Here is a 22,166-nt window from a genome sequence, read left to right on the forward strand (position 1 = left end):
AAGTGTGAGCCACCACGCCCGGCCCACACAAATATGCCTCCCTCCCTTCCTTCCTCCCTCTCTCTCTTTCTTTCTTTCTTTTCAAGACGGAGTCTCGCTCTTTCGCCCAGGCTGGAGTGCAGTGGCATGATCTCTGCTCACTGCAACCTACACCTCTCATGTTCACACCATTCTCCTGCCTCAGGATCCCCAGTAGCTGGGACTACAGGTGCCCGCCACCACGTCCAGCTAATTTTTTTATTTTTAGTAGAGACAGGGTTTCACCATGTTAAGCCAGGATGGTCTCAATCTCCTGACCTCGTGATCCGCCCACCTCGGCCTCCCAATGTGCTGGAATTACAGGCGTGAGCCACCGCGCCCGGCCCACAGATATATCTTTAAAACATATTAGTGCAAGTGCGTATTGCATTTTTAAAAAGAGAACAAGATCACAATACCATATAGGTAAATTAAGAATATATAGTAAACCACACGCCTGTAATCTCAGCTTCCTGGGAGGCCAAGACAGAGGACTGCTTGAATCCCCAAGTTTAAGACTAGCCTGGGCCAGGTGTGGTGGCTCACACCTGTAATCCCAGCACTTTGGGAGGCCAAGGCGGGCGGATGACGGGGTCAGGAGATGGAGACCACGGTGAAACCCCGTCTCTACTAAAAATACAAAAAATTAGCTCGGCGTGGTGGTGGGCGCCTGTAGTTCCAGCTACTCAAGAGGCTGAGGCAGGAGAATGGCCTGAACCTGGGAGGCGGAGCTTGCAGTGAGCTGAGATCGTGCCACTGCACTCCAGGCTGGGTGACAGAGCCAGACTCCGTCTCAAAAAAAAAAAAAAAGACTAGCCTGGACAACATAATGAGACCTAAATATATATACATATAGTACACATACAGTACAATTCTTTGCCATCTAAAAATCTACCTTGAAGAAATCAAGGACCCATAAAAATTCATCACAAGGCGATTCAATGCAGCGTTGTAATCACAAAGGAAAATTAGGGATAACTTGAATATACACAATAGAATTAACTCAGTATGAAAAAGCCTTTCAATAAAATAATGTGTGGACAATTAAAATATGTCCAAATAGTTAACATCAGAGGAAATGTTTCCGCTCTAAGTCAACAGAACAGATAACAAAGCAGAATGGATATCACGATCTCAATTTTCTTTATGTGTTTACTGTATGTGCACATAATTATTAGAAAATATAATCAAAATGTTATTAGTGGCATACCTGTAGGTAGTGAAAACAGAAAATTTTATTCTTGCTTGTGCTTTTCCCATGTTTTTCTTTTTTTTTTTTTTTGAGATGTGGAGTCTCACTCTGTCACCCAGGCTGGAGTACAGTGATGCAATCTCAGCTCACTGCAACCTCTGCCTCCCGGGTTCAAGCGATTCTCATGTCTCAGCCTCCCAAGTAGCTAAGATTACAGGCACCAGCCAACGCGCCCAGCTAATTTTTTTGTTTGTTTTGTTTTGTATTTTCAGTAGACACGGGGTTTCACCACACTGGTCAGGCTGGTCTCAAACTCTTGACCTCAAGTGATCCGCCCAACTTGGCCTCCCAAAGTGCTGGGATTGCAGGGGTGAACCACAGCACCCAGTCCATGTTTTTCTGTATTTTCTTCCATCAGCATATACTGTTACCAATAACTCTTTATCCACAGTTAAATGAAAAATATATTATTAAAATGGTAATCTACTGATACATACATGCTCTGACACAGCCTTAAGGTATTTGATAAATGTTTGCCGTTTATTTGAATTTACAAGTTAAAATAAAGATGTACGTCTTAAAGGGAACAATATGACAAAAAAAACCTGAATCACAATTCTAGTGATAGAAGTAGCAATATCTTAAAAACGAGAGATCTTAACTTCCTCATTTTACACAAGAAAAAAACACCACCAATGGGTTTAGATAAGTTATAGAATATTTTTTTTCCTAAATTTAAAATCTCGTTTTCAACCAGTTGTGTGGCGCACGCCTATAGTCCCAGCTACTCCAGAGGCTAAGGCAGAATTGCTTGAACTGGGAGGCAGAGGTTGCAGTGAGCCGAGATCACGCCACTGCCCTCCAGACTGGGCTACACAGCGAAACTCAGTCTCAAAAATAAATGATAAAATCAGCTGAGCACGGTGGCTCACGCCTGTAATCCCACCACTTTGGGAGGTCAAGGCAGGCGAATCACCTGAGGTCAGGAGTTGGAGACTAGCGTGACCAACACAGTGAAACACTGTCTCTATGAAAAATACAAAAATTAGCCGGGCATCGTGGCAGGTGCCTGTAATCCCAGCTACTCGGGAGGCTGAGGCAGGAGAATTGCTTGAACCCACGAGGCAGAGCAGTGAGCCGAGATCATGCCACTGCTCTCCACCTGTGCGACAGAGCGAGACTCTGTCTCAAAGAATAAATAAATAAATAAAATAAAATCTCATTTTCCTTCAGATATTTCAGTTAACCTGTATTATCACACTTGGCCAAACTGTTCACTAACATTGACTCACTGTAGCATTGGCAATAGCACTCAATTTTTTTTTTTTTTTTTGAGATAGAGTCCCGCTCTGCCACCCAGGCTGGAGTGCAGTGGCGCGATCTCGGCTCACTGCGAGTTCTGCCTCCCCGGTTCACACCATTCTCCTGCCTCAGCCTCCCAACTAGCTGGGACTACAGGCACCCGCCACCATGCCCAGCTAATTTTTTCTATTTTTCAGTAAAGACGGGGTTTCACTGTGTTAGCCAGGATGGTCTTGACCTCCTGACCTTGTGATCCACCCACCTCAGCCTCCCAAAGTGCTGGGATTATAGGCATGAGCCACTGCACCCAGCCAATAGTGCTCAATATTTTATTTTTACCACTCCTACCTCCCACATGATCTACTTCTCTGTCTCTTCATCCTAATACAAAGCTGAGTAAAAATTAGGAGAGGCTGAACACTGTGGTTCATGCCTGTAATCCCATCACTTTGGGATGGTGAGGTAGGGAGATCATTTGAGTCCAGGAGTTCAAGAGCCCAGGAGTTCAAGACCAGCCTGGGCAACATAGCAAGACCCTGTCTCTACCACCCCCCACAACTGTGGCAAAAAAGAATCACGAGAGACAAAGGGCCATTTTTCTTTCTTTTTTTTTTTTTTGAGATGGAGTCTCGCTCTGTTGCCCAGGCTGGAGTGCAGTGACACAATCTCGGTGCACTGCAACCTCCGCCTCCTGGGTTCAAGTGATTCTCCTGCCTCAGCCTCCCAAGTAGCTGGGACTACTAGGACATGCCATCACCCCCAGCTAATTTTTAGTAGAGACGGGGTTTCCATATGTTGGCCAGGCTGGTCTTGAACTCCTGACCTCAGATGATCCGCCTGCCTGGGCCTCCCAAAGTGCTGGGATTATGGGCATGAGCCACTGCACCCAGCCAAGGACCATTTTCAAAGATAGTGCATTTTAAGAAAAGCTTTAAGGTTTTCCCCTTAATACTTAGTAGCTTTTTAAATTGTTTTGTGGATTAAACTAAGGCTTATAAAACACTTGTTCAAAAAAGCTTTAAAATTATTTAAAAAGCAATTATTTAAAAAGATACTCAGACAAAAATCACATAAATAATCCCTTCAGAGCAGAGATTCAAAACCAAGGCTCTACTTGAGAGTCAAACATTTTGATTCATCATGTGCCAAAAAGATCAGTAAAAACAAATTTAAGACGCTGTATTCAGAGCTACCTTACTGTAAAATATCACATTATTTTCTATGGGGAAGTTTCAACTAATACCAAAGCAAACTCAAATGTTTTACAGTATCACTAAAGGATTTAAAAAAAAAAAAAAAAACCTCTGTTTGGTTTGTGAAGCTTGGGTGTGGTTCCTTATTTGTCAGCCTGTACCCCCTCCACCCACAATGAAAACCACATGCACTCTAAGTGTGTTTGGTGAAGAAATTTAAAAACCAGATCTAAAAACATGTCAAAAGCAAGTGAGAGTTTTGTATTTCCTTGTCTGAAAATTCCTGAAGAAATTACATATATGTAGTTACATTTTAACAACTGAAATTACTTCAACATAAAAACGTAACAATTTGCCAGGGCACTGGTGCATGCCTGTAATCCCAGCACTTTGGGAGGGAGATGTAGGAGACTGCTTGAAACCAGTCTGTGCAACATGGCAAAACCCGTCTCTACAAAAAAAATACAAAAAATTGGCCAGGTGTGGTAGCACACACCTGTAGTCCCAGCTACTCAGGAGGCTGAGGTGGGAGGATTGCTTGAGCTGGAGAGGCAGAGGTTTCAGTGAGTTCGGCTTGTGCCACTGCACTCCAGCCTGGGACAGAGCAAGAACCTGTCTTAAAAACAGCAACAACAACAACAACAAACAAAACACAACAATCTGCTAATATTTAACCCTAAGGCACACAGTGCCATCCATATAACAGGCAGTTAATAAATGTAAGTTGAACAAGTTAATGATTTTTAGTTGTCAACAAAGCTAAAGAATAAAGATGGCTGGACACAGTGGCTCATGCTTGTAATCCCAGCACTTTGGGAGGCCGAGGCAGGTGGATCACCTGAAGTCAGAAGTTGGAGACCAGCTTGGTCAACATGGTGAAAGCCCGTCTCTACTAACGATACAAAAAAAAAAAAAAGCCAGGCATGGTAGAGACGGGGTTTCACCGTGTAATCCCAGCTACTTAGGATGGTCTCGATCTACAGAAGAATCGCTTGAACCCTGGAGGCAGAGGTTGCAGTGAGCCAAGATCACACCACTGCACTCTAGTCTGGGTGGCAGAGTGAGAATCCTTTTCAAAAAAAAAAGAATAAAGACTACATTTACACTGATGGGTATATCAAAAATGTTTTGACTAATTTAAGTAGCTGGCATTACTACCTAAACTTTTAAAAAGATCAAAAGGACAATAAATGAACTCAAAGATGCTCAAATATTAGACCAACAAATTCTTAAGCAGAGTGTTTTTCAACTTTTAGAGTTTCTAATAAAATGATAAAGATTGCACTCTCCTTCCCTTTGACCTTTTAAACCCTCCTCCACTTCCTCTATTGTAATATTAAAAATTTAGCCTAATTCTAATATCCTTTAATCAAAAGATGTAATTAATATTGCCCTATAGCAATTCATAGGTTTACGGGTCGGCCAACTTTTCTTAAGACAGGACTATCCCTCAGGCTTTCCATAATTCAAGCCTTCCTGCCCTGACCTAGAAGCCATTGGAGGCCTTTGCCCTGTTTGTTTCATTCTTCAGCTCTGTAGAATTAGGAAATAACAGGTGGCTGAGAAATTCTTCAAAGTTTTAAAAATTAACAAAAGGAAGTGATCCTCATAAAAGTCAGGCTAAGGCCTGCAAACTCAAAAGGAAGTCAAATGAAAAACATTATGCGATTCAATCTATATGGTTATGCCTGGCTAACTGATTGACTTTACAATGGTACTCTATGATCACTATAAATAACCCTCTCGCAACAATCTGGACTTTATTTCTTTGCGGCTGACAACCCATTATCTTTCATTTGGACGATTCAACATTGAAGCTAAGATTACTGCTTAAGCCGCATGTCTAATTTCTCCCACTGAACTGTAAATCCTACTGAACAGTAATCCCTACCTACACTAGAAAGCAAGCACCACGTCTTATACTTGTTTTAATGTTCGTCCCCCATTTCATGCACAGTGCTATGCACTTAGCACCTTAAGAAAGATTAACTAGGAAAAATACCCATTTTTGATGGCCATTCCGAGCGTGAGGTGTTTATGTGTGATGTTTATGTGTGATGGGGGATAGGGCTGGGACATGAAATGGTTTGCTATAGCGTTCTCTCCTCTTACGAGGAAGCTGGTATCTAACGTTTAGGTTATCGTAGTGGTGGTTGTTTTATGTTTAGGGAAACCAAATATACTGCCTGGCTAATTCAGAGGCAGGGTGAGTTGAAAGGGTGGAGACACTCAGGGTCTACTTCACTCCAACCCTCCTCGGTGCATTTCAAAAAGAACAAGTTTCTCTCCGTGTCTTTTAGTCGTTTCAGAGTGAACTGAGAGATCTGGTCTCTCTGCCGGCCGTGCTGCCCGCTTTCTGACACAGACTTTCCTCTCAGCCCTTATCGACTCTTTCCTTTCCTCTGGCTGTTGCTTTTCCACTCTCTTCTTAAGAAACTTCCCTGCCTTTTCCTGTGATTTTAAGCTTATCTGAAGCCCAGTATCTTAAGACTAACGGAGAAAGGAGCCGACTCAAAGATACCACACCCCAAGGGGGCTTTCGACATCTCTGCCTCAGACTACAGTTCACAGACCCCAGAAGGAAAAGGAGATGAAAACTGGTGATGACCGAGATCCCTGAGGGACTGACTGGTGGCAGGGAGCAGACAAAGGTGGTAACATGGAAAGGAGAGCCTGGCTCCCGCTCCAACTGCAGAAGGAGAAAGAGAAAGGACGGGGTGGAGAGGCTGGGACTGGGAAAATGTGGAGGGCCAACAAGGGGCATCTGGAGACGGGGGAAGAAGAGGGCTGAGGACAGGGGAGGAGACGGGACGAGAGGCTGAGAGGTTAGGGCTTGAAAGAGGGCGTCGGCGAGAAGGAGAAAGCCCGAGGAGTCAGCGGTTGGGGAAGGAGGAGATAAAGGAAGAACCCTGGGATGGAGTGAAGACGTCGGCAGCAAGCAACTCACCAGAGCCCCGGGAGAGGCAGGGCTGGGGGCGGCGGAGAGCCGCAGACGCCCCTTCTGCCAGTAGTCTCGACGTGAAGGCTGGCGAAGCCCCGGCGGCGGCAGCCAACGAGCCAAAGACGGGAGGGGACGCGTGAGGGTCTCTGAGACAGGGGGCGACGGGCTGTTGTGGGTGAGGACAACAGGAAGCGTTCCAACTGCCGGAAAAGACGGGAGCGCTAAGGGGCCAAGGCAGCCCGGTCCCCCGCCGCGGAGACGGGCTGGAGCGGCAACCCGGGGCCAGACTACGCATGCGCGACTTCCCGGTGCGGCCGAGATTGAGGGACTGCGCGTGCGTGGCCCCGCCTTGCCCCTCCCTTCACCCCCTGCCTGGAGCTGGCGGGACCTGGGTGAGGCCAGATGTGTGAGTGTGGGGCGGTCGCGAAGTAGGCTGGGCTGAGGGGGAAGTTCCCTTGTTTTCTTTTATTTTACTTTTTACTTCGAAATAATTATGGACTCACAAGAAGTTGCAAAATTAATATATACAGGTTCCGTATACCGTCACCCACTCAGCTTACCTCAACATTTTTCATAAGATACATTCTCAAAGCCAGGAAATTGACATTGTCACAATACAGTTAACTAAACCAATACAATTAACTTCATTACAGACCATACTCGGATTTAACCTGTTTGGCATGCAGTCATGTGCGTGTGTATGTGTGTGTAGTTATATGAAATGTTATCACCTGTATAGTTGCCACCTACTCCCCTACCCCGTGTAGAGCAGGTCTGCTGGAGCCTTTGGCCCCCCTCCTCTTCCTCAAAGTAAGGACCTTACCTGGGATAAGGTGAGCTCTCATAGGTTTGGGAGGTTGCCCAGAGGGCGACCCAGTGTGGACAGAAGAACGTGCTTTTCAAGGCCACCCAACTCTTATTCTGTACTACTTTAGGGGGTAAAAAGGTCCCAAGTTTCATGGCCTTTGGGCACTCCTCGTTTCTTGAGAATGGGGCACAACGCCCTCAACTACAAAGTGTCAGGCTCCTGGAAACTAAGAGGAATGAGACATGGTCCCTGACTGCCTGCAAAGGGGCCATCTAGGGAGAGAAGGAAGCATGTGCTGCGAGTCATTAATTCATTTCATCTTCAAAGCCCAGTTTCCTTTTGTCTAGCCTCTTACAAAAATCACTTCTGGCCAGGCACCGTGGGTCGTGCCTGTAATTCCAGCACTTTGGGAGGTCCAGGTGGGAGGATCGCTTGAGCCCAGGAGTTTGAGACCGATCTGGGCAACATAAGGAGACTCCACCTCTAAAAAAATGTTTTTAGTTGGCCAGCATGGTGGCATGTGCCTGTGGTCCCACCTACTGGGGAGGATGAAGCAGGAGGACTGATTGAGCCCAGGAGTTCAGGGCTGCTATGAGCCGTGATCATGACACTGCACCCCGGCCTGGGCAACAGAGGGAGATCCTGTCTCAATCACTACATACATAACAATCAATCACTTCGCCTTTCATTCTCTCTGCCCAGAGGCCCTTCTCCCCAAATGCCTGTTGTCAAAGTCCTACCCATCCTTAAGCTTTTAATAATAGTCCAAGATGTTTGCATAATGCTTTACAATTTACAAACAACTTTCACTTATTTCATCTCACTAGGTCCTCACTTTGGCAGTGACACAGGAGGTTTTGCAGATAAAGTAATTGACACTCAGAGAAGCTAAGTGACTTGCCTGAATTCCCACGGCTAGTAAGCCAAGTAACCGAGAGGGGAACCCCATTTCCTGTCTGCAAATCCAATGTTCTTTCTCCTTTTCCCTTTCCTTCCTCCAAAGCCCAGCTCAAACCTTATCTTCCTCCTGGAGCTTTCCCAGTTTCAGAAGAGGAATTTCACTTTCTCTTCTCTCCTCCTATATATATGGGTTTTTGTTGTTGTTTGTTTTCTGACAGAGTCTTGCTCTGTCACCAGGCTGGAGTGCAGTGGTGCGATCTCAGTTCACTGCAACCTCCACCTCCTGGGCTGGGCTCAAGCGATTCTCCTGCCTGAGCCTCCTGAGTAGCTGGGACTACAGGCACACACCACCATGCTCAACTAATTTTCTTTTCTTTTCTTTTCTTTTTTTTGTATTTTTAGTAGAGATGGGGTTTCACCACGTTGCCCAGGATGCTCTCAATCTCTTGACCACGTCATCTGCCCGCCTCTGCCTCCCAAAGTGCTGGGATTACAGGTGTGAGCCACCATACCCGGCCTTCTCTTCCTATATTAATTTATCTGTACCACAACTCAAATAAGCACTAAAGTTTTCCTTAAAACTGCCCAGCCAAATTATGCTGCTCTTTCTGCAGGAACCCAAAAGGTGACATTTTACCAAGATTCCAATAACTATAATGGACATTTGTCATTCTTTTTGGCCACTCAAGCATCTGAATCCCTTTCCTGTCACCACCACCACAACTGAAATCACTTATACCCATCCCAGACTCTGAGTTAGAAATTAGAATGATCCGACCTGCATAATTCTGATGTTGTCACATCCCAGTGTTTGTTTGTTTGTTTGTTTGTTTTTTGAGACAGGGTCTCACTCTGTCACCCAGACTGGAGAGCAGCGGCACAATCGTAGCTCACTGCAGCCTCGAACTCCTGGGCTCAAGCAATCCTCCCATCTCAACCTCGTGAGTAGCTGGGACCAAAGGTGCGCATGACCTTGCTCGGCTAGTTTTTTAATTTTTTGTAGAGACAGATCTCACTATGTTGCCCAATCTGGTCTCAAACTCCTGTTGTAAGGTGATCCTCCTACCTCCGCCTCCCAATGTGCTAGGATTACAGGCATGAACCACCTTACACAGTGAGTCGAGCTTTATTTTAAATTTTGATGTTTTGTTCATCATGGATTTTTTGCATTCATTTTGATTTTTGAAAAACATTGCATTAATATAGTCTTTATCTTGATTACTGAGTTTTTTGTGCCCAAGGTGGGTGTCTTGCTCACCTGCTCAACTCACCCGTTCTTTGTCCCAAGAATCACCTGCCTCTCCTTTATCAAGCTGACCTATGATTGCTTCACCAGCCAAAACTGAGCCGCTTGGAAAGAACCACAACTCTTTTTAAAAACAGGCATCTTACCCCCTAGCAGTGTGTGCCCCACCCATTGGGGCAGTGGCATCAATTGCCTCTGAATATTCCTTTCATAAGAGGACAGGAACTATGCTTGGGTGCTTGCTAGCCCAGTGCTTCTCAAACTGTAACATGCACATAAATCTCCTGGGATTTGGTTAAAGTGCAGATCTGGCTAAAGTCTGGAGCAGAGCTGAGATACTGCATTTCAAACAAGCCCCCAGGTGATGCTGTCACTGCTGGGCCATGTACCACACTTAGAGTAGCAAGGAACTTGAACATATATCCAAGTAAAAAGTAAGAAGAAGAAAGTGCCCATATTCCAGCAGCCGTAGGTCCCAACCAAGGCCAAGACCAGGGTGAAGCATGTGAGGGCATAACATTTAAGAAGACACTCACTTTCAGGTGCTACTCCTGCATTTGCAGAACCCTGAGAGTGAGGGCAGCCTTACCTGAGTGTCCTAGGAACCTTGCATGCCTTAGCGTACTCCCATCCTGGTAACATAACCACCAAGTAACATTTTGGTGGGTATTCCTCCAGACTATCTTTTTTTTTTTTTTCTGAGACAGGGTCTCACTCTGTCACCTAGGCTGGAGTGCAATGGCGTGATAATAGCTCACTGTAGCCTTGACCTCCTGAGCTCAAGCAATCCACCTGCCTCAGCTTCCCAAAGTGCTGGGATTACAGGTGTGAGCCACTGCACCTGGCCTTGAGACTAGTGTGCATGAGTGTATATGTGTGTGTGTGTGTGTGAGTGTTTAAAACAGAGTCTCACTGTGTTGCCCAGGCTGGACTGCAGTGACACAATCATGGCTCACTGCAGCCTCAACCTCCTAGGCTCAAGTGATCCTCCTGCCTCAGCCTCCCAAGTAACTGGTCTACAGACATGCACTGCTGCACCTGGCTAATTTTTAAATTTTTTGAAGAGATGGGGTCTCCCTGTGATGCCCGTGCTGGACTCTAATTCCTGGGTTCAAGTAGTCCTCCCACCTTGGCCTCTGAAAGTGCTGGGATTACAGGCATGAGCCACTATGTCCAGCTGAGACTACTTTCTAATACACATATAAACACATGGAATCGTAGTATATATGCTCATATTGTATGTAATTATATCTACACATATCCGGTATTATACTGTTATTTGTTCATTTATATCTAAATTGTGATGTTTTAAATCTTCAAGCTCTATTTAATCTCACAAATGCATTTAATCTTGTTCCTCTAAAATATGTCCAGTGGCTTTCTCTGAGTGGAGGAATTGTGAGTGGTCATATTTGCTTCTTTATAATTTTCTGTACTTTCCAAATTTTCTACACTGGACCCCCATAACTTTTTAAGTTTTTATTTTTATCAAAGTAATACATGTACAGACTTGAAAAAGATTAAATGATCTACAAGACTCATAATGATAAACAGCAATTCCTTGCCCCACCCACTCCCCCCGGATTCACTCAGCGGAAGCAGATGCTTTCCAAGCTTTTAGTTGTTCTTCTGCCGTTTATCTCCTTGTTTTGAAATAACATTGCTATTTCTTAAGTTTTTATTTTTAAATCTTTTTAATTTCCTCAATTAAGATGAGAATTTAATTCACTTATACCACAACTTCTTCTACCACTGCCATCCCTCTTAAATCAATAGTCAGTGTTTACAATTGAGTCAGATTATCTTCATGTACCACTTTTTGTTTTCCCTGGAGTTAACAGTTGCTTCAGTTTTTTTCTCTTACATAATTTCATTTTGAAATAGCTATCACTGACTTCTCTGCAAGCTCTTTGTCAAAACTGAAAAAATGTTCTCAGGTTATGGTCAAACTCACAATTAGTTATCAGCTCCATTTTTTTCTCTAGGGTCATCCTCCCTGGAACCCTCTGTATTAGTCAGGGTTCTCCAGAGAAAGAGAATCACAAGGCTATATAGAAAGTATGTAGAGAATATATAGAGATACAGAGATTTGTTTTAAGGAATTGGCTCATGCAATTGTGGGGGGTGGAAAGTCTGAAATTTGCAGGGCAGTCTGGAAACTCGAAAGAGTTGATATAGCAGTTTTAAGTCTGAAATCCACAGGGTAGGCCAGCAGGCTAGAAACTCAGCTGGGATTTCTATGTTGCCATCTTAGGATAGAATTCCTTCTTCCTCAAGAAACCTAAGTTTTTGCTCTTAAGACCTTCAACTGATGGGTTGAGGCCCACCCACAGTATGGAGGGTAATCTGCTTAATTTAAGTTCAAATGAGGACAGGTGCAGTGGCTCACACCTGTAATCCCAGCACTTTGGGAGGCCAAGGTAGGCGGATCACGAGGTCAGGAGTTTGAGATCAGCCTCACTAACATGACAAAACCACATCTCTACTAAAAATACAAAAATTAGCCAGGTGTGGTGGCGCATGCCTGTAATCCCAGCTACTCAGGAGGCTGAGGCAGGAGAATTGCTTGAACGCAGGGGCAGAGGTTGCAGCGAGTCAAGATCATGCCTCTGCATTCTAGCCTGGGCAACAGAGCAAGACTCTATCTCAAAAAAAAAAAAAAAAAAAATTAAATTAAATTAAGTCAAATGGGCCGGGCACAGTGGCTCACGCCTGTAATCCCAGCACTTTGGGAGGCCGAGGTGGGCGGATCACGAGGTCAGGAGATGGAGAACATCCTGGCTAACGCGGCGAAACCCCGTGTCTACTAAAAGCACAAAAAATTAGCCGGGCTTGGCGGCGGGCGCCTGTAGTCCCATCTAGTTGGAAGGCTGAGGTAGGAGAATGGCGTGAACCCGGGCCGCGGAGCTTGCAGTGAGCTGAGATCACACCACTGCACTTCAGCCTGAGCCACAGAGCGAGACTCCGTCTCAAAAAAAAAAAAAATTAAGTCAAATGATTATAAATGTTAATCACATATAAAATATACCTTCACAACGTCTACACTAGTGTTTGACCTAACAATGGGGCATGATAGCCTAACAGATTTGACACATGAAATTAACCACCCTCTGTCCTCCTAAATAATCCCTCCCCAACAATATTTTGTTTTGTTTTGTTTTCTCTTTAGTGTCCCCACCTCCTGCTTAATTTCATGGTCCTCCCTTTATTTATCAACCATAGCTTTCAGCAGGTACTCCTAGGTGAATTAAGACAACCCATCATCTGGGCAATGTGGCCCACACCTGTAATCCTAGCACTTTGGGAGGCCAAGGCAGGAGGATTGCTTGAGCTCAGGAGTTCAAGACCAGCCTGGGCAACATGGCGAAAGCCCACCTCTATGAAAAATGCCAAAAAAAAAAAAAAAAAAAAGAGGTGGTGGCTCATGCCTATAATTTCAGCACTTTAGGAGGCTGAGGCAGGCACATCACTTGAGGTTAGGAGTTGGAGACCAGCCTGGCCAACACAGTGAAACCCCTTCTCCACTAAAAATACAAAAATTAGCAGGACGTGGTAGTATATGCCTGTAATCCTAGCTACTTGGGAGGCTGAGGCAGGGGAATCTCTTGAACTCAGGAGGCAGAGGCTGCAATGAGCTGAGATTGTGCCACTGCACTCCAGCCTAAGTGACAGAGCTAGACTCCATCTCAAAACAAAAAAATTAGCTGGGTATGGTGGTTCACGCCTGTAGTCCCAGCCATTTTGGAGGCTGAGGTTGGAGGATGGCTTGAACCCAGGAGGTCAAGGCTGCAGTGAGCTGAGATCACACCACTGCACTCCACCCTGGGTGACAAAGTGAGACCCTGTCTCAAAAAAAAAAAAAAAGAGACAGCCCATCAGGGAATTGCGCTAGGGTAGACAAAGACAGTGTTTAAAAAAAAAAATAAAAAACTGGAGCCAGGCGCGATGGCTCATGCCTGTAATCCCAGCACTTTGGGAGGCTGAGACAGGTGGATCACGAAGTCAGGGGATCGAGACCATCCTGGCTAACACGGTGTCTCTACTAAACACCCTGTCTCTACTAAAAATACAAAAAAAAAAAAAAAAAGCAGGGCATGGTGACGGGCTCCTGTGGTCCCAGCTGTGCGGGAGGCTGAGGCAGGAATATGGCGTGATCCTGGGAGGCAGAGCTTGCAGTAAGCCAAGATCACGCCACTGCACTCCAGCCTGGGAGACAGAGCAAGACTCCTTTTCAAAAAAAAAAAGGGCCGGGCGCGGTGGCTCACACTTGTAATCCCAGCACTTTGGGAGGCCAAGGCGGGCAGATCACAAAGTCAGGAGATCGAGATCATCCTGTCTAACACGGTGAAACCCCGTCTCTACTAAAAATACAAAAAATTAGCTGGGCGTGGTGGTGGGCACCTGTAGTCCCAGCTACTCGGGAGGTTGAGGCAGGTGAATGGCTTGAACCCTGGAGGCGGAGCTTGCAGTGAGCCGAGATTGCACCACTGCACTCCAGCCTGGGTGACAGAGCGAGACCCCGTCTCAAAAACAAACAAACAAACAGAAAAAAACATTGGTTGAGCATAGCGGCTCACGCCTGTAATCCCAGCTACTTGGGAGGCTGAAGCAGGAGAACTGCTTGCTTGAACCTGGGAGGCAGAGGTTACAGTGAGCCAAGATCGCGCCACTGCACTCCAGCCTGGGCAACAGAGCGAGACTACATCTGAAAAAAATAAATAAGTTTAAAAAAGTAATGCCACAGGGTGGATGGGAGAGTCAGTGGGCACATCCTCCACCCAATCCAGCTGCCTCCTCACCTCCATTTCTTTCCCACTGTTCTAGGAAAATGGAGGGAGAGTCCTGAGCCCAGGCAGTGTACACTCCAAAGTAACTGCCAATAACCAAGTCTGGCCAGGAGAAAAAGAATTTATTTGCAGCTCAAGCCCTTCAGGGAAGTACTAGTATAATTAGCTGGGCCTGCAACAGCTGCCTGGCTGGTCATTTTTATCCTGATGCTTGAACTACAAGCCTGGAAACTTTCAAGTAAAGAAAGCACTAAATACAAAAATAGCATTTCATATTGTTTCTTGGTTTCAGACTTGGAGATATAGCAACACAGAAAACAATGAGAACTTTGACTATATGTTTGTGCCTGCTTAGAGATTTTTTTTGCTGTCTTTAAATTGAATGCTTAAAGATGGGACAAAAATAATTGAGAAGTCTTAAGAGATACACATTTTAAGTTAATTTTTTCCAAATGACTGTGTGTGTGTTGTGATGAGTCAATGTTTCTTTGGGAATTGAGGGTGAAAAATCTCGAAAACTAATAAAGGATGTTAAGTGTGGCAGGTCCAGTGCCCAAATGACACGTAACTTTTCCCACCTATCCACTGGGGATTGCAGATATTAGGAGGGAGGGAATATATATATACACACACACATATAAAATATATATATATATATATATATATGCAAATGTAGACTGAAGGCCTTGGGGGGAAGGAAAGAGAATTATAATTTCTGAATAAAAATTATAGTTCTGAAAAATTCTGAAAGCCAGAAGTGAAAGAGATAAGATGTCCGTTGACCTAATTGTGCTTAGATGGGAACCTCCCTGTAAAACAATAGAGTTTCTGAGACTCCCACTGTTGAAAGAAAACTGGTGGGGTAGAGAGCTGCATGAATCACAAGATTCTCAGCCTCCCTTAGGAACGTGCTAAACCTCCCATATTTGCAGAGGCCCCAGAATTGTCCTAATTGCCATCCGATAACTGATCTCATAAATTTCCTAAAAATGGAAGCATTTGGATCCCATTTGTTCCAAATAAAGGTAACAGCTCTCTCTCTCTCTCTCACTTGCTCTCTGTCTCTCCCCCCAAAGTATTTTATATCCTTAAATGTGCAGAATGCTGGGTTAGGTAAAAGTTACATGTTTCTTTGTTGCAGGATTTCTCAGGACCTTTAATTGCATTCTGACCCTCCATCAGGAACACTTATTGTACAGGATTTCCCAGATGTATTTGAGATGCTTTGTGGAGAATGATTAACATTTTCCTAAACTCATGCTTTCAGGAACCTGGATCTTGGCCGGGCGCGGTGGCTCAAGCCTGTAATCCCAGCACTTTGGGAGGCCGAGGCGGGCGGATCACAAGGTCAGGAGATCGAGACCATCCTGGCTAACACCGTGAAACCCCGTCTCTACTAAAAAAACTACAAAAAAACTAGCCAGGCGTGGTGGCGGGCGCCTGTAGTCCCGGCTACTTGGGAGGCTGAGGCAGGAGAATGGCGTGAACCCGGGGGGCGGAGCTTGCAGTGAGCCGAGATTGCGCCACTGCACTCCAGCCTGGGGCACAGAGCAACACTCCGTCTCAAAAAAAAAAAAAAAAAAGGAACCTGGATCTAGATAATCACCATCAGGGTGTGGGCTCAAGAGAAAGGGGCCAAGAAGATCACCTGCTAGTTCTCATGTAGTTACAAGTCAAAGGAGCAAAAGGAGGCCCAACTGCCTGTTACTGTCTCCTAGATGTCAAAAATGACCTCGTAAATTTCCTTTTCATTCTAAATTGCTAATAAATGGTTTCAGAATCCAATCATATCAGAGCTAAGAGGGAACCTAGAGATCATTTCATGTAGTCCTTTTGTTTTACAGTTGTTGAAACTGGCTTAAGGAGAGGAATTAAGTTGCCCAAAATTACAACGTTAGTTAAATTACAAAACTTGGTTAGAATCAGGTTTCCTGACTTCCTGTCCACTGATTTTTCTCCTGCCCTGTGGTACCTCCTCATATGGGTGAATTCACAGACTAGCAATGGGCTGTTATCACAGAATTTTGACAAATTTGCCTGTAATTAAAAATGGCATTTAAGCCCAGCTGATGGCCTGTATTATCTCAAACAAATCTCAGTAAGACAAAACTTCAATATGACAAAATATTCTAGATAGTCATTGGTATTTGAAGCAGTAGCATTTGACCTGTGATTTCAACACAGGATTTTTTTTTTTTCTTTTTTTTTTGAGACAGAGTCTTGCTCTTGTTGCCCAGGCTGGAGTGCAATGGCACGATCTCAGCTCACTGCAACCTCTGCCTCCTGGTTCAACTGATTCTCCTGTCTCAGCCTTCTGAGTAGCTGGGACTACAGGTGCCCACTACCACAGCTGGCTAATTTTTTGTATTTTTAGTAGAGACGGGGTTTCACCATGTTGGCCAGGCTGGTCTCCAACTCCTGATGTCAGGTGATCCACCCGTCTCAGCCTCCCAAAGTGCTGGGATTACAGGCGTGAGCCACCGCGCCCAACACGGGATTCTTAATTTGTCTCTGAACACAGTCTCATGATGTCGTTCTTGAAAACGGCATTGTGGGTCATAGAGATGGCATGGTCCATCTCTCTTTTTAATGTTTTTTTATTCTTTTAAAGAATAGATCAAGGATTATAAAAGATTAAAAGTGAAAATCTCATTTCTACCTCTGTCTCGCATCCTTTCATTGTTCCCCTTCCCTCTCCGTACAGTTTCCCATTTGTTTTTGTGTATCCTTCTGGAGTTCTTCATGCAATTGGAAGCAAATATAGAGACTTACGTTTCTCACTTTTTGTACACAAAATGGCACAATCTTTTTATTAGGCAAGTCTCTTCCCGTTTGGACCCTCATTTCCTGATTTCTGAAGAAAGGAGATTGCGGGCCTGGCGCGGTGGCTCACACCTGTAATCCCAGCCCTTTGGGAGGCAAGGCAGGCGGATCACGAGGTCAGGAGATCAAGACCATCCTGGGTAACACAGTGAAACCCCGCCTCTACTAAAAATACAAAAAATTAGCCAGACGTGGTGGCATGTGTCTGTAATCCCAGCTACTTGGGAGGCTGTGGCAAGAGAATCGTTTGAACCCGGGAGGTGGAGCTTGCAGTGAGCCAAGATTGCACCACTGCACTCTAGGCTGGGCGACAGAGCAAGACTCCATTTCAGAAAAAAAAAAAAAAAAAAAGGAGATTGCTCCAACTCTCCACAGTCCCTTCTCTCTGAGATTCTCAGATGCTGGGGATGCATCAAGCCCTGGCACTCACTCTGCTTCTCTCAACAATGTTTGGCTTTTTGGAAAGTCACACTTGTATGGCTGGTTTTGTCAGTGACCTCAAATTTAAGCACTCGGGGTGTGGTTTGCAGACACTGGTATTTCATGCTTTAAGAAAATCCAGTACACAAATGTCAACATTTCCAAAGCAAATTAGGGAGTGGCTGTTTGAATTACAAATGAACCTTGCAAAAATGATTCACCAAAAGTTTTTTTCTGTATTTGCATATATTTATTCACTAAATAAATAATACCTGGTACAAAATTCAAAAGAGTATACAATGAAAACCTTCCACCTTGATCTTCAGCCACTGAGCTCCCTTCCCCATGGGTCACCTCTTACCAGTTTCTTCCGCATCCTTCCGTATTCTTTGCATATGCAAACATAGTTATACATATATATTTTTAATAACACTCTAAACATACAATTTTGTACCTTATTATCCTTTCCTGAAAAATATACCTTGGAAAGCCTTCCAGATCAGGAGAAATGCCTCAGTCCTTTTTTTTTTCTTTCTTTCTTTTTTTTGAGATGGAGTCTCGCTCTGTAGCCCAGGCTGGAGTGCAGTGGCATGATCTCGGCTCACTGCAACCTCCGCCTGCCAGGTCCCAGTTCAAGCAATTCTCTTGTCTCAGCTTCCTGAGTAGTTGGGGATTACAGGCACATGCCACCATGCTCAGCTAATTTTTGTATTTTTAGTAGAGACAGGGTTTCACCATGTTGGCCAAGCTGGTCTTGAACTCCTGACCTCGTGATCCGCCCACCTCAGCCTCCCAAAGTGCTGGGATTACAGGCGTGAGCCACTGTGCCTGGCCCCCTTCTTTTTTTTTAAGGGCTTCATAATTTTCCATCGACAGATAGATCAAAATAAATTTTACCTAAACGGGGTTGTTTTTCACAGTGAACTCAACTATTCTATTGACAGTCTGATTTAATTCCTGCAGCCCTATTTTCAGTTGCACTCTATTGCAGGAAACAAGATTCTCTCAGGGTGCTTCCACTTGTGCACAGTGCACAATGAGCAGGCATCAGTATCTACAAACGGATGTGCCAACAGAAACTCACAAGTGTTTTCACCTCTGAAACCTTAGGATTGAATCTCAGATTAAAGATCCTCAGTTTAATCTTCCTAATTTTTAGAGTAACTTTTTCCATTTCCTGATTTTTAGAAAAAGGTTCCCTCTCTCTTTCTGTCCTCATTACTGAAAGCGGAACAAGCTAATCCTGCTTCTATTTTTTTCTTTTCGGCTCCAAGCTTTTGAAAGCAGCCCCATTCTCCAAGGTTCTTACTTAACCCACTGAAGACTACTATCAGCTTTTACCCTATGCTGGTCCTCACCTCTGCCCTCATAATAATAAAACTCCTCCACAGTCACATTCAATATCAGAATAGATATTGAAAGAGAGAATTTTGATCAGAGGCAGGGGATGATGAGATATTGATCTCCCAGCCCTCAGGGCAGCCAAGGGGCTCAGGCAGCCTTGAGTAGCCTCAACATTCATTTACCTCTGGGGATGTACAAAGGGTATGACTTTTCATGTGTGACAGTGAAAAAGGTTGAGATGCTCTAATGAGCACCATGAGAGGAAACACTGTCATTAGTGTTTGGCACATGGTGTGTTCTCAGTTAATATGTGATTGATTGATTGGCTAGTTGGATGACATAATCAGGAGCTATGTCCTCAATAAATAGTAGATATTATGATTATTGCCATGACGATATCTTCTCACTATTCTTTGTGCCTCAACCCAAAGAAAGAAGAATACAGGATATCCAGTGGATATTTAATTAATTATTATTACTATTCTTTATCTATTTATTTGAGACAGAGTCTCGCTCCGTCACCCAGGCTGGAGTGCAGTGGCACGATCTTGGCTCACTGCAACCACCGTTGCCCGGGTTCAAGCGATTCTCCTGCCTCAGCCTCCTGAATAGCTGGGATTACAGCCATGTGCTACCACACCTGGCTAAATTTTGTATTTTTAGTAGAGATAGAGTTTCACCATGTTGGCCAGGCTTGTCTCGAACTCCTGACCTCAGGTGATCTACCCACCAAAGTGGTCTACCCTCCCAAAGTGCTGGGATTTATAGGCATGAGCCATCACGCCTGGCCTATTACTATTATTTTTTTAGAAGCAAGGTATCACTCCGTCACCCATGCTGGAGAGCAGTGGCACTATCATCGCTCACTGCAGCCTCGACCTCCTGAGGATCAAGTAACCCTCCTGCCTTAGCCTCCTGAGTAGCTGGGTCTACAGGCACTACCACCATGCCTGGTGAATTTTTTTTTTTAATTTTTTGTAAAGACAGAGCCTCACTATGTTGCCTAAGCTGTTCTAAAACTTTTGGCCTCAAGCAATCCTCCCACTTCTGCTCCCAAAGTGCTGGAATTACAGGCATGGGCCACCACGCCTGGCCCAGCAGATATTTTATAATTCTAATGCTAGTTGATTTTTTATTTCCACTTACTTAAAATATTCACTTCCCTTAGTTCTGGGACATGGTACTCTCCTGCTTTTCCTCCTGCCTTCTGACTCTCCGCAGATTCTTCTTCTTCCATGGGGTCTTTAAATGTTGGGGTTTTCCCAAGTTTGGCTCTTCAGCCTCTTCCATCTCCCTGAGCTGAGTCAATACTTCCCAAGACTCGAGAAGACAAACTATTCTGATGAATCCCAAATTGACATGTTCAGCCCATACTCCTCTTCTGAGCGCCAGACCCATGTACCCAGCTGCCTCCCTGTCCTCTGCATGAATAGACTGAGATGAAACATTGACCACCGAAAGGAACCAGCGCTTCAAATAGAAACACTGGAAAAGTATAGGAAGATGAAGTTTTTCTTATACACCTGGAATTTGTAACCACTGTAATGGCTAGTTCAAATTCTTTCCACCTTCTTCAGTTCTTTGGTTTTGCCAGCCCTTCCAACCCATCCACACTCCTGAGTCCCCTCCCCAGTTAGCAGATCCTATCGTCACCCATGTCACAGAGAAAGTAGAGGCTGTAGACAGCTCCCTCTTCTGCCACCAAATGTACAGGCATCTGCCTCCACTCCCATTCTTTTTTCCTCCCTTTTAGGCCACGCTCCTACCTCGGTTTTGGCTTGTGTCACTTCCTGACTCTTTAGGAGTCTCCATCCTGTCTTTTACCTGCCCTCTGAACAGGCTGCTTCCTCCTAATGTTTTTACGTATGCAAAAGCTCCCTATCGGAAAAGCCTCTTCCTTTGACCTCAAGTCCAGCTTTCACTACTGCCATTCACCATTTCTTTCACAGCCAAATTTCTGGGAAGAGTTTTCTCCATTTACCATCTCTATTTCTACACCTTCCAGTGTCTTGACCTCCTGCAATTTTGACTTCTGGCCAGGCACAGTTGCTCACACCTGTAATCCCAGCACTTTGGGAGGCCGAGGCAGGTGGATCACGAGGTCAAGAGTCCGAGACCAGCCTGGCCGACATGGTGAAGCCTCGTCTCTACTAAAAATACAAAAATTAGCTGGGCATGGTGGTGCACACCTGTAATCCCAGCTACTTGGGAGGCTGAGCCAGGGGAATTGCTCGAACCCAGGAGGCGGAGGTTGCAGTGAGCCGAGATTGTACCCCTGCACTCCAGCCTGGGCAATAAAGCAAGACTCCATCTCAGGAAAAAAAAAAAAAAATTGCCTTCTTCCCACAACCTGCTCCAGCTGTACTTGACAAGGTCAGCACCAGTGTCCTCCATGGTATTTCAATCAATGGGCTCTTCTTGGTCTTTATTTTGCTTGGCCTCTCTGCAGCATTTGCCACCACGGACCAGTCCCTTCCTGAAGTTCTCTGTTTACTCATCATCTTCCTCATGACAATGTTTTTAAAATGGTTCTGAGTGGCTCACCAGGTAATTGCCAGCCCAGGGACTGGATTTTCTTTCTACCTTCACAAACATCTAGTTATCTCTAACTCACCCTTCAGGTCTCTGCTCAGGGAGCCCTTCCTTGTCCCCCTGGACTGGTTTGCATGGCTTCCTGGGCTTTGCCAGAGTAGCAATTATCACAGATTGCAATTAGATGTGCTAAGGTCATTCTACACTCCCAGATTTTCCCCTGGGTTGTATTTAATTTCCAGGGACTTCCCTGATAGCAAGACATGGGGGAGGGTGCTTTCTGCTCCTGCATATCATCTGTTATACTGGCTGGGCTGAAATGTACTGAACGAGCACCGTCTTCGCGCACACTAGATTAAAGTGATCTGAATGTTCCCCCTCATTCTCACAAATTTTCATTCTTTCCGTGTTTCTTTGTTAATGGACTGTTTGCATGCAAATTTCCCTGTGTTTTTCCAGACATTGTCCAAAGTCATAATTGGAAATTATTAAAGCAGCAATCCCCCACGGTGGCCTGATAGTGGCCACACACCCTCCTTGTACAAGATTTCACCTAACAACCACTGAAGACACCAAAACAGTTTTCAGGGAATTCCTCTCATCCCCATTCCTAATTCCCAGGTGCAGTTATGTGGGGGCACAGCCCAGGGCCTGGGAGCC

At 44.9% G+C, this 22,166-nt stretch overlaps 1 protein-coding gene across 2 annotated transcripts in view; it reads right to left on the reverse strand.

Moving 5' to 3' along the window:
* STK38 (serine/threonine kinase 38) overlaps positions 1 to 6,972 on the reverse strand; it is a 56,245-nt gene extending 49,273 nt beyond the window's left edge. The window contains exon 1 of one of the 2 annotated variants that reach the window (XM_009205025.3): positions 6,653 to 6,970. In XM_009205025.3, coding sequence (XP_009203289.1) covers positions 6,653 to 6,941 — 289 coding nt within the window. In that variant the 5' untranslated portion in view covers positions 6,942 to 6,970. Of the gene's footprint in view, positions 1 to 6,652 lie in introns of both variants that reach the window. The other variant, XM_003897523.3, reaches the window with a different exon arrangement.
* Positions 6,973 to 22,166: the final 15,194 nt, after the last annotated feature.

This window comes from Papio anubis, chromosome 6 (assembly GCF_008728515.1).
Source record: "Papio anubis isolate 15944 chromosome 6, Panubis1.0, whole genome shotgun sequence".
NCBI classification, from domain to species: Eukaryota; Metazoa; Chordata; class Mammalia; order Primates; family Cercopithecidae; genus Papio; species Papio anubis.